Source organism: Parus major, chromosome 1 (assembly GCF_001522545.3).
Source record: "Parus major isolate Abel chromosome 1, Parus_major1.1, whole genome shotgun sequence".
In the NCBI taxonomy this organism is placed as follows: domain Eukaryota; kingdom Metazoa; phylum Chordata; class Aves; order Passeriformes; family Paridae; genus Parus; species Parus major.
This window is the reverse complement of record NC_031768.1, coordinates 32,026,837-32,039,429: the sequence shown is the minus strand read 5'-3', so window position 1 is coordinate 32,039,429 and position 12,593 is coordinate 32,026,837. Positions and strand designations below refer to the sequence as shown.

Below are 12,593 nucleotides of genomic sequence, written 5' to 3'. Positions count from 1 at the left end.
AATATAAAATATAAAATAAATATAAAATATAAAATATCCTCTGCAATACTGTGAGTTTTAAATTAAGTACAATTTCTGCTTCTGAAAGACATTTAGATAACATTTTACTGACAGTGTGACCCTGGACAAAGGCCAAACCTTCACAGTTTGCATTAATATAAAGCTTTTGATTTAGCCAGCCATAAATCACCAATACAGAGATGTGATGACAGAGAAGTAAGAATAAAAGCCAGAGGTGCTGGAACAGCAAGTAGAGAAGGTAGTTCTCAGCTGAATATATGCAAATAGGCTCACAGTTCTTATGTAATAATTCCACCCCCATCACAGTGATATTAATAACAGAAATTGTATCATCAATCTGCACTGCAGGTCAAGATATGTTTCACAATTTGAGTCAAAATATTCTGTCTACATTGTGCACCTAATTAGAAATCAACTTATGGCTTCTATTCTGTTTTGTATTTTGTGTATTAAAGACACTTGTAAAGCCATTCTGACTGCAGTCATGGTGTCTTTTCCCTAGAAATAGGTCCCTGTCTCCCTACTGCTTTAGTATTGTACAAATGGCAGTGTGGCTTCTTATTCAGCAATGTCTGGCCACACAATTATCCTCACAAATCAAACTTTGCCATGACTGCAGAGAGCAGCAAGTGAGGGAGCTGGAAATCTCAGAAAAAATTCCTGAAAGCTATCAGGCTACCTCAGTTTCATCTAGGCTGGGAAGGAAAAATGAAGATGAGAAGTGGCTGCTATCAGGAAGGCCTCTGTTGCTGTGTGGAATTCACAACTCTGTTCTTTAGAAATAAGGAACCAAAATCTTTTTCCTAGCAAAACATGGAATCAATTCCAGTCTTTTGTGTTTTACCTTTTGAGCTCTGGTAAAAGCACCAGGACATGTGAGACCAAAGTCCCTATGTCTCAAGTGAGTGACTTGGCTAGCCTTTGTGCTAAATTCTGTAGGGGGTTTACTTAGTTCTTCATAAAGAACTATTAAATATCCATTGCTATTAAATATCCAGTCTCTCTTTCAAGCTCAGAGGGGAGCTCAGGCTAAAATCCCAAGGTCTGACTTATTGTTACTGGAGATCAGAGTCATCCTTGTTGTCTACCTGTCCTGGTGAACTATCCTAGAATGGAAATTTATGTAGCTCCAGCAGAAGGGAGCAGGAGATCAAAACTCTGTGTACAGAGAGGAGCAACAAATATAGCATTGTCACTCAATGGGTGAATGAGGACACTAATTACCATACCTTAAAGTCAGACACATACATAGCACTCAATAATATGGAACTATCAGATTAAAGCATCAGCTGAAGGGAAAACATAATGGAAAAAAGACTGTGTGGTTTTTTTCCATATGGTATGGAAGTCTTTTAAAAAGGACAACTTGAGGTCTTTTAACAAGGACAACTGGATGTCTTTTCAGGGAAAAATTGCTTCCTACTGAAATTTTCCCTTCAGAAAATATGCAGGTAAAGATTTGCCCCCAAGTCTTTTACTATTTTTTGTTCTTCTTTTGCCTTTGCTACTAAGTAAAACTACTTTGTATTATTTCTTATCTCTCACCATTTGCTGCAGTAAACTGTACAAAGGACATGAAGCACTTGTCTCTGCAAGGCAAAGCATAAGAATGAAACTAGTTTTTTATGCATTTCTGCTGAACTTACAAAGTATGGAGAGGAGTAATAGTCTGTCTACTGCTCATATTCTAGTTGCTTTCTGTACTATTTGTAAAAATAAGAGGGAGGTGTTTTTAGTTTTTACTTATCCCACTCATATTATTAAGCTGAGTATTCTCTAGTTTCCAGTGGTTAAAGAATTACTCACATTAAATATACAGTTTCAGGCTTCTACATTTCAGGATCTGATCCCAGGCCAGCACCAGGGAAAAGTTCCATTAACTTCAGCAGGCTATTGATGCAGCTATAAATCACTCTCTTCAGAAAATGTCTTACTGTGAGTTTTATGAAAGAGTTTCTTTTTGAGAGAGTATCAAGATGGACAAGTATTGGATTTTCAGGGCAATATGAAAGTTTTTATTCCCATGAATGTCTGTCAAACTTGCAAGCAACATAAGAAAATGCTTTAATAGACTAGAAGTACTATTAGTAATGATCTGTTTAGTTATTTATTACATTTCTAATCTGAGTAGCTAATGAGAAAGTTATCAGACTATTATATGAATTACTGTTAAAAATAAAAATTAATGCTTCTCTTAGAAAAACATCAAAATCTTCAAAATATTCATGCTGATCAATTGCTGTTTGACATGAGAATTAATATCTTTTAAAAGTCAATACTCTTGATTTCTCTGCTAAAAAGGGATTTGGTTTATTCCAAATACTGTACCAGAGACAAAAACTCTGTCAACAAAAAAGATTATTGCTAAATCTTTTTATAACCAGGTTAATTTTCTGTTGGTATTTACTGTCAGAAAGTAAGTCCTGCGATATTCCATCGTTCCAAGATTTCTGCCAAGGCAAAAGACTTGTGGTATTATTCTGTTCCTCTGAAAGTAGCCAAAGATGAGAGTCAGGTCAAATCCAGGTGTACATTTGGTGTAATATATAATATTATATATTACACACAAAGTAATCTTAAATTGTATGAACATTCTGGATTTTACAGTGTTATTGGAGTCCCTTTCCCTCCACTCCCAAGGAAGGTGGTGTAGAAGAGCATCCACATCCTGGCCATGGCCACTGCAAAAAATTAACCCTGTCCTGTCTGGAAGCAGGACAGTGTGATACCAGTGATGAAAGAGGCAAAGATCCTGCAATGCCATGTAAGTGAAAATAGACACTATTTTAAAATGGTGCATTGTATTTATCTATATACATATACATATGTATTTTTATACAGATATATATATGAGAATAGTCTCCACCTGTCTGCTTCAGGATGCAATCTAGTTAAAGACAGTCTGTGCAACACAGTAAGCTGAGGCAGGGTCTTCTTGACCCCAATGAATTCAGCATTTGAGGAAAAAAAATGATGGAGCCCAGTATACAGTTGCAGCTCTGTGCTGCAAGAACACATTTGACTTCATGAGGACTCTCCTAATGGAATTGTCATTCCTATAAAAACATCTGTCCCTTCCCTCCTCTGCTAACAGCTATATATGTACATATGTATACATACATATATATATATATATATGTATATGTAGAGATTTGAATTTTGTTGAAAGACAAGTTTGTTTTATTCTGTTCTGTAGTAGTTTTGTACTTGTCATTTACTGAGTACTCTGCAACAGAATATGTACTTTAGTTTTGAAGCAAATTAAAATAAGATCTGAGACTAAAATAAGATTCAAGAGCTACAGGGCTTTTTTATTTTTCTAACAGTGTGAAAAAATAAATGGTTTTAAAAGAATAGATAGACTTTCTGAGGGAGATGTCAGCAGAAAAGTGCAAGCAACACTACAACTCACTCCATGAGCTTTAACTGTGGAGTCCTTCATGATTCTCTTGTGGGTTTATCTTGGTCTTGGTTTTTGTTCCTTTCCTATGCCCCACCCCACCACTCCCTTCAAGTGTATTTGGAATGTATGGGACTCAGAAACCTGAAATTTGCTACAAACACACACAGAGTGCTTTTAAAGATTACATTCTTCTCTCTTCCCTTATCCTAGTCACATTTTCATTGGCTGACTTGCAGTTTTAAAATCTGTGCAATTTTTTCCTACATGCAGTTTGTCCTTTCTTTTCACAGGTGGCCTTCTCCTTTAATTATCTTTGTTAGCCTTATTTGACATTGTAGCAAGAGAAGTGCTCTTGTTAAGTATCTGAATACCTTGGCAGATGGCAACAGGGGAATTTTTCAGTATTTGTGATTTAATTTCTCTCCTGAAGTGAGAACTTCCTTAGGGTTTCAGATAAAAGTTCATGATCATACTACCAGCACATGATTTCTGCTGTTTATTTCATGCAATCACCATTTTTAATAGGGTTTTTTTTTGTGGTTTTGGTTTTCTTTTCTTTTCTTTTTAATTTTGTGTGTGTGTGTGTGTGTGTTTGTACCTTAGCATGAAATTTTAAAAAAAAATATATCCTCAGGAGAAAACTGTACACTTCTTCCAGGTGGCAATGAAGACTTTATTTGGCTGCCAGATTATTGTAAAGAAAGAGCAAAGTACATCATCGTGTCAATAATTTAAGCCACTGCTGGTTCAGTGCAAAAGATGACATTTCTCATATTGGTTATATTTCTGAAATACATTCTGTGACACCTGGCTTCTTACTCGTGTACCTCTGAAATTGTCGTAGATTAACATAAAGGTTATTTAAATGTCTGAAAAGGGTTTGGAAAGACTGAAAAAAATAAATCAAAAAGCAGAACACTGCTGAGTCTTAAATCTAATAATTCTGTCATGAAAATGACTACAAAGAAAGGACTTAATGCAAATGAAGAACAGCAGCAAGTTGCTGTGTTTTCTGTGTGACCTCGCTTCATTATACCCAGAACATGGTTGAAGAGGAGCTAAAAAGAGATCCCTAAGCCAGACATAGGAAGGCAGCACTGCAGCATCTCTCACATTATAGAGATGTAATTTAGTGAGAAGTAATAGTGTCCTAAACAAGCAGAAAGGTGTAAGTCAGAAGCAAAAAAGAAGTTAGGGTTTTGAATCCACCTCTTGTTAGTGCAGGACTGGTCCCTGCAGTAGATTTTCTCATGCCATAGCTAGGCTGCTTTGAAATGCCCTCTGTAAAATAGTAGTTTCCATAATTTCCCCCTGGAGGAAGAGATGATGTTTACTACCTTTTGCTGCTGGTATCCAGCCTGCTTCCCTTTTCTTAACTCCACCTTATTAGTCAGAATGATCTCCTGTGCAGCACTGAACAATGCTGTTCTTCCTTTCTGTCCTGAGTCTGCAAAGGGGTGCTGGCTGCAGGGGCCATTGTGGGTTTGCACATGGCTCAGAGGAGCCCCAGACACAGCAGAGCGTGGGGTGGGAACTGCTCTCTCTGGGAAGCAGCACAAATTCAAGGTGTGTCCTACACCCATGGTGTCCTGGGGGCAGTCTCCCTTCCCAGGCAGCTTGAGTGTAAAGGTACCGCAGATCTTCCATGGCAGAAGCTGGCATCTCTTTCTTGACCACCTGCAGCCCCCCGTGGCATGGCTGTGAAGGAGATGTAACACCTGTAAGAAGCAGCTGCCACCTCCCTTTGTCACAGATTGTCCAAACAGTAGGAAACAGCAGCTTTGTAGGTTCCCTAATTCTCAAACTTCTTGGCTACCTCAGTAAATAGGCATCTTCCAGAGTATAGGTGCCTCTTTATCCTATTTGTTCAAATCTATTTAGACACAGCAGCTAGTTACAGAATTACCTAAATTTTGTCAGAGACATATTGTGTTTTGTCCTGCCCTGACCCCTCTATTTTGGGACTCCTTACACTACAGCATGGGACATACTCAAGGTTTTCCAATGTACATGCTTTTTCTCAAGTCCTGGCCCTGGTTTGCTCTTGATAGTAAATTTTGTTGACATTCAGTAAATATGGACTTTGAAATTACCTTAAACTACAGAGTAAAAAATATAGTCTATTTTCTGAAAACTCAGGTCCATGTGCAAACTCAAGGGTTTACTTTTCACATTTCTCATTTGTTTGTTGACACCTTTCTTAGATATCTGGTGAAATGCACAACTCATATTTCTATCTCCAGGTGACAACCTGACACATACATTTTACATTGTTTCTTCCAAGTTAGCTTCCACAATCTCCTGATAGGGTTTTTTGGTCTGGGTTTGTATTTTTTATTTTTTTTTAGTATTTGAGTATGCTTTAATTTGTCAACTTTCTGTCACTGTGATACCTCTAGGAGAACAGAAATATCATATGGTTCCAGTAACTTGAATTACACTGCTGTTGGATTTTGCACTCACAAACATGGGTAAGCAGAAACATCAATAGCAATTATACAAAAAATATTGTGCCAGCTCCCTCATCTTAATAAGAACTGGGCACATGCTAAAAAGAACCTAGGAAATAGATTTTTCTTTGCTCCACATTATCCATTCACTTGTTTAAACAAGACCTCTATAAATATGGTTTAACTTAACAAATCTATTTATCTCTTCCTCCTGGAAGAGTTAAATAGATTTGTTTATCAATACACTGTCATTAGATTAATAATAACTTGGTAATTTTTTTTTTCATGGAATCATAGAATGGTTTGGGTTGGAAGGGAACCTTGAAGATCATCTAGTTCCAACCTCCCTGTTTTCTTGGAGAAGGCTGAACACTTGTCTGCCCATGGGAAGCAGTGAATTAATTTCGTGTTTTGCTTTGCCTGGGTGAATAGCTTTTTCTTTCCCTATTAAACAATCTTTATCTTAACCCATGACTTTCCTTGCTTTTTTTCTTCCAATTCTCTCCCCCATCCCTCCAGGGAAAGTGAGTGAGTGGTTGCATGTGGTTAAGCTGCCAGCTGGGGTTAAACCACATATTTAGATACTTCAATGATTTAGTATTTTGTACCTGATTAAATTTTGGGGAAATCTGCATTCCTGAGTAACTTGCAAATTAAAAGGCTTTGTATCCGTAACAAAAGACAACTTTCACATGTGTGCTCCTTGCAACATTTTGTTCTGCTAAACCACCAACTCAAAATATTCACTAAAGCTTTAGTGACTTTTCATTACAAAAATTGCTATCCAGTTCTAAGAATTCATTGCTGATGTTAGTGAGTGGGCCAGGACTGAACAGCATTAGTTCCGTAGACTTATAATTTTTTTTTTATCATTAACATTATTCAGTGTTTTGAAAATAATAACTTCACTTTGCTTACCTTGTGAACAAAAAAATTCGATTTTTTTTCTAGAATTCACCACCTGTTAAGCAGAAGGTTACTTATAGCAGATTCCCCCAGAAGCTGTGAGAAGACTTACCAAATCATGGTAATCATGGGGCTTACTGCAGCCATGTATAAAGTTTAGACACAGTGTTACCACAGTTTATCCAGTTCAAATAATGTATTCCATTAATTTTTTTTTTATTTTCTTTCTCTATATTACTCTTTTATAAGAAACAGCAAGATTTCTGAAGAAATAGAACAAGCATCATTAGATTTTAATTGCAATCAGTTGGTAAGATCACTAAGCAAAGGCATTTATCAGCTGAGAAAGAGAGTGCCTTTGAAATACTAAGAAAAATATTAAACCGTTGTCTGAATGATTAAGTACAGAAAATGTCTAATTTCACTAACCTACCATTGTGCTCAAATATTTTATCTTATGGAAGACAGATTTAATTCAGGAGTGGCCTAATAAATGAGGAATGAGAATCATACAGTAACTTCAAGTCTATAACAAACCACCATATTAAGCAAACATTTATTCCTCATTTTGTGAAGTCACCAGAAGAGTAGAGATTATCAAAAATTAAGATAACGTAAATATTTTTGAGGTTTGAACTTTACAGGTTCTAATATGAACATTGGAACATATTAAAATCAATTTGCACTTGAATGAAAGCAAAACAAGGATAAATATTTTTAATTAATTTGAATTCCAGAAAAAGCACTACCATTTGTATCATTCTTACCTGCAGAGGTTTTCACAATTTCTGAAGTATTTCTAAGACCCATAAAGTCAAACTGATAGAGTCTCCAAGATTTCTGATCAGCAGCCTCCACTGAATTTTTCCTCCATCTGTAAATCATTTCCTCTTTAGGATAGCCATCTAGAAATTAATATATATATATATACACATATGAATATTTTGCATTTCCTAAAAAAAATGTTCTTCAAAATATTGTCAGTTCACTGTTTCAGTGCTATTTGGGAGCACCTAAATTTCTGATCTGATGCTTTGTCAGTGAGTTAAGTGGCATCATTCAGGCACAGTTGTATGGCACACAAACTGAATACTGGCAAATCTGTGATTTTTCATAATCATTGTTTTTTAACAATAGAAAAGATGTGATTGGTTCTATCAGAGGCAGATCTCTTCAGAGGTGCAGTTGACTGGAGGAATTGGAAGAAGTACACAGAAGTATGCTGCTTTACATAAGCTTTGAAGAAGCTATGCAAACCAATAGAATGCAAAAAATGGGAAGTCTCTCATAAGATATGAATGATTGAAAAGGACACGTTGTTTTAAAAGTTGCTATAGTTCTAATGAGGGGTGCTGCTGCACTTCTGAAATAAACATAACAGTGCAAAAGAAAGCAAAATTTTAATTAGCATGGGAATTTTAAAGTGATTATGTTACCATATTTTTTTGAAGTCTGGGGTAGTTAATGAGGCATCATCTGATCTCTACTGCTGAAATAGCTTCTGAAAGTCTTTATCTGTTTTGCACTCAGTGGTCATAATTCATTCTTATGCCAAATTTTAATTTCCTTTTTGTTAGAGAATGGCATTTTCCAATAGATGTCCCACAAATCTTCAACCAGTCCAAACCATAATAATAAACCATCTAGAAAACAACAGCCCACCCATGCTAGTTAAAATTAGATTGTTCTCTAATGCATCATACAATCAATTTTTATTCATCTCATTAATATAATAGCTGTAGATTACAAGGCAAATTAAAAGCCTAACAACAACAATAGATGGTTAATGTAATTGTCACATCAGAAATTTCTTTTTCCCCGTTGAAAACTGATGCATTTTTATATTTGCATTGCAAAACAACCTCTTTGGTCATGGTGCTATTTCCTTGATGTCTTCCTCCTATGAGTGTCTTTAATCTTGTTTAAGGTTCCACCCTGCCAGGGTACTGCTGTAAGGTGTGCATGGCCTCATTTATCCCTCTCACTAACACAGCAAGAAAAGCACCCACAAATCCCTTTGTTCTAACCTAAAAAATTACTAAAATATCACTATGTGTTAATTCAAAATGTCACATTCGTACATTTTCCATCAATGTAAATAAAGAAATAACCCATGAAGGACCCAGAGTAACAAACATTGTTCTCTGTGAGAACTCTTGCAGCCAAGCAGATTTCACTGCCAATTCTGCTCTGCAAGTCTGTGAGATTGACCTAAAGGTTAATTTTTTTTGGCTGGCAGATTATGTCAGAGGATGCAGCAATACAGTGAAAGAAGTCAAGCTTTGCAGAGCCTCCAAGCCATTGCCATGAATGATCTGAAATCTTCTTGAGTCTGGCTCCTGTTTGACTGAGTCTCTGATCACATTTCTTCTTCCAAGTAACAGAAAATAAGATGAGGAAATGGCCTCAGGTTGCACCAGGGTGGGGGGTGGTGGTGTTAGATTGAATATCAGGGAATATTCAAAGGGATGGAGTCCCTTTTCTCAGATAAATTTCACTATAACCATTGTAAGTAAAAATGTTTCAAGTATCTTCCAAGTAAAAAATATTTAATTTTTCAATACATTATTTTTCAGTGATCCAAAATAGCATTTTTACTTATTTTCCCCAAATTTCACTGAAAAAGTTGTGCCAGTTAGTCTTGAATTCAGTTTCTTCCTGATTTTTTTTTCCTTTCTTTTCATCCCATGACCACCCCACAAAAAAAACAATAAAAATCAATTATACTGTCAGCATGCTTGAAAGCTTGCTATCATATTAACCAAGGCATAGCTGGTTATTCTGACAAGAACAACATGTAGTCAGGTACAAGTTCATGGATTCCCATCCTTTAAGATTTTCCTGTATTTTTGACTAAGAACAGTTCGATTCAGTTTCAAAGGATCTCCTTTCAGTATTATTCATCACCATTAAATTGTAAGCAACTGACCTCAGGACACCATTGTGACATTTCAATAGCTCCTTAATCTACAGTTGCTGAGATCTGCTCTTACAATGATTTGTTTGCAAACATCAAAAGAGAGAAGTACTAGAGACTCAATGGGAGTTGTTTCAACCTCTTAAATAACTGCTACTGTGTTCTGCTCTGGTGCCAGGTGACTGACTTCACTTTTCAATTATTTAAAAGAATACTAGTTTTATGGAGAAGAAACATCTCTTTGGACAGTCACTCCTAGAATTCAATTAACTTAAAGATAAGAATAGACTGTTCATGACGCTTCTTCTTTTGGTGATATTCGATACTTCTTGCACACAGCCTAATTGTTTCAAGCCCTTTAAATATTTCATTTTAGCAAATATCAGAACTGGAGACTTCAGTATTTCCACAAGAAGATGCAACCTCTGTTGTTCAGCTTCCTTTCACTTTCCCAGCATGATAAATGACATTAAATTACCCTAAATTTTTGGCCTTGTGGCTTCAAGTCATTCACACTGAGCAAATTTTTGTCAAGTGTATTTACCCTGCCAAGTTGCTTTAGGTTATGTAAAAATATTCACACTGCAGCAGGGCAAGCCTCCAGGAAGTCCTGGAGGCTTTCCAGCAGGTACCAGTCAGATGGCAAGGGTGATGGCATGGGAAGAAGACAACCAAGTGTTTGTTCTGTGTTACAGCTGTCTGAGCTCTGGCAACCTGCAACTCAGGATCTTCTCAACCAAAGTCTGTATCAAAAAACTTTGTTTTCCCTCCCATCATTTTACTTGACTAAATTTTCCTACTTTCTGGCCCAAAGATTGTTTTGTAGGCAGTGCTGCAACTTTTATATGCCATATCAACAACATTTAGAGACCAACCTGATCATCTGGCTTTTTGTACGATGGTACTACAAATGGTACAAGACGGTTTTTACAAAATCAGGTCAAAATCAAATTTGATTATTTCTTTAAGAGCTCAAGAGAAAGAATCTATGTAATGCCTTGTGTTTACTTTCACCAAACATACATAACGACTATGCTTTTTCCCTTTCTGTTATTTTTCAGGTGAAACTATTGTAATAGAAAGGCAAATTGTCATGACAACCTCTGAGATTCTCTGGATTTTCCTGTATTTGCCCTTTATTATTAAGATAACTGGACTCATATTACCAGATCTTCTCAAATGAACGTCATATAATTTAGAAGTGGAACGTTAAAAACATTTAAACTTCACATTCATTCTGCTTCACTTTTTAGGGAGACTGATTTGTGCAGAAGACTTCACCAAAGTGCTGAAAAATGGTCAAGGCCAAAAACATCACCAGGCTGGATAAGAGGTGTATGCAACCATAAAATAGCCATGAGAATTCATATCAAGTGTCCCTGAAGCATGTCTGCTGCAGGAACCAACACTAATGGAAAAATCTCCAACTTCTGTAATATGACCATTGATGCCTGTTTGTGCATACTGCCTCTAACTTTGATTTCCCCAGTGCTGTTGTTGATCTGGACATCTTAGATCAGTGCCTGATATCTTTGCTTCACTTTCTTTTGTGTGATAATGTGGCTATTTTGGGAAGTGAATAGAGCTGGAAAGATAGCTGAAAAGACATCATGTCAAAAAGGACACAAACCACTTGAAAAGAGAAAAAAATTTCCACAGAAAAGTATCCAAGACATGAAAAGATAGAGAAGCATAGAGAAAAATAAATGTCTTTCATCTCTTCAGACATACTTTACCTACTCTGTGAAATATGTTTATTTCACTGCTAGTTCCCCACTTTCCATTTACTTGTAACACAGGTAGACCTGGCTTAAAGCAGAAGAAATAATGCAATTAGGCTCCTTCTTAGCCTTGCAAAAATTTGTGTGCTCAGATTATGTGATGAGGAGCTAATGAAAGAAGCAGCAAAGCTGAAAATGTGGGGGAAGCAAGAAGGAAAGAATTGGTTCTGCCAGGAGCTGATGCTTGTGACAAGAGTATGTTTTTGAAAGACAGTAGCTGGATTCTGGGACGCTTTTGCTTTTCCATGGGTGTTAGATATAGACCCCAAGTCGGTGGGAAATGTGATCTGCAAGACGAGCCATCAGGGAGTGGCTGGAGTTTAGATCATGGCACAGAGGGAGTGTTGTAGATTCAGCAGTTGCTGGTGAAGGTGGCCAGGAGAGGGAGGAGGCTCTCTTCCAATTAGAGGCAAAGAGTAAGCAGCCCTGTACAGCACACAGCCAGAAACACTGCCTCCTTGAATGCTGCCTTGTTAACTCTGCTTCAGGCTAATTGGGAGACCTCTGTCAACACAGCCTGGGTCAGAGGAGGATAATGAAGTCCACAAATGCACCTTTCTCTGGTACCATGTTGTGAATGACAAATCACATGCTTCCACAAAATCTGCATGGGCTTTTTTTTTCTTGTTAGCAGTCTTTATATATAATTGCTTCTTTGTTGGCAAGCAGAATGAATTTTAATCCAAACTTCTCAGTGTTTGGAAGAAGAGGTTTTAAAGGAGGAGAATCCTGGAAGTTATCCTATAAAATTACCTTAGATTGAGTGATAGTATGAACTTATTGAGCACAACTAGATGGCAGAAAGAGCTAAGTTTCAGTTAAATTAGTTTAAAATAAAACAAAATAAAAAATAGGGTATATAGACAACTCATTATGTCACTCCAGGAGGAACCCCTCAGGGTAGACTGAAGCAGAAGGAAAGTGAATGGATACTTAATAGTTTACTTAAGATCTATGGAAAACAGTACTCATAATTTAATGCATATTGACTTCTTTCTGTCCACTAATGAAGAGGAAAGGGAAAGGGAAAGGGAAAGGGAAAGGGAAAGGGAAAGGGAAAGGGAAAGAAAAGGAAAGGAAGAGGTACTTGAAAAGCAGCTAGGGTAATAATAATA

The 12,593-nt window shown here is 36.7% G+C and overlaps 1 protein-coding gene across 1 annotated transcript in view; it reads right to left on the bottom strand.

Annotated features, from left to right (window-relative positions):
* GABRG3 (gamma-aminobutyric acid type A receptor subunit gamma3) overlaps positions 1-12,593 on the bottom strand; it is a 284,803-nt gene that overhangs the window by 38,079 nt on the left and 234,131 nt on the right. Inside the window, exon 6 of the mRNA XM_015632800.2 lies at positions 7,548-7,685. Within this exon, the coding sequence (XP_015488286.1) occupies positions 7,548-7,685 (138 nt within the window). The remainder of the gene's footprint in view (positions 1-7,547; positions 7,686-12,593) is intronic.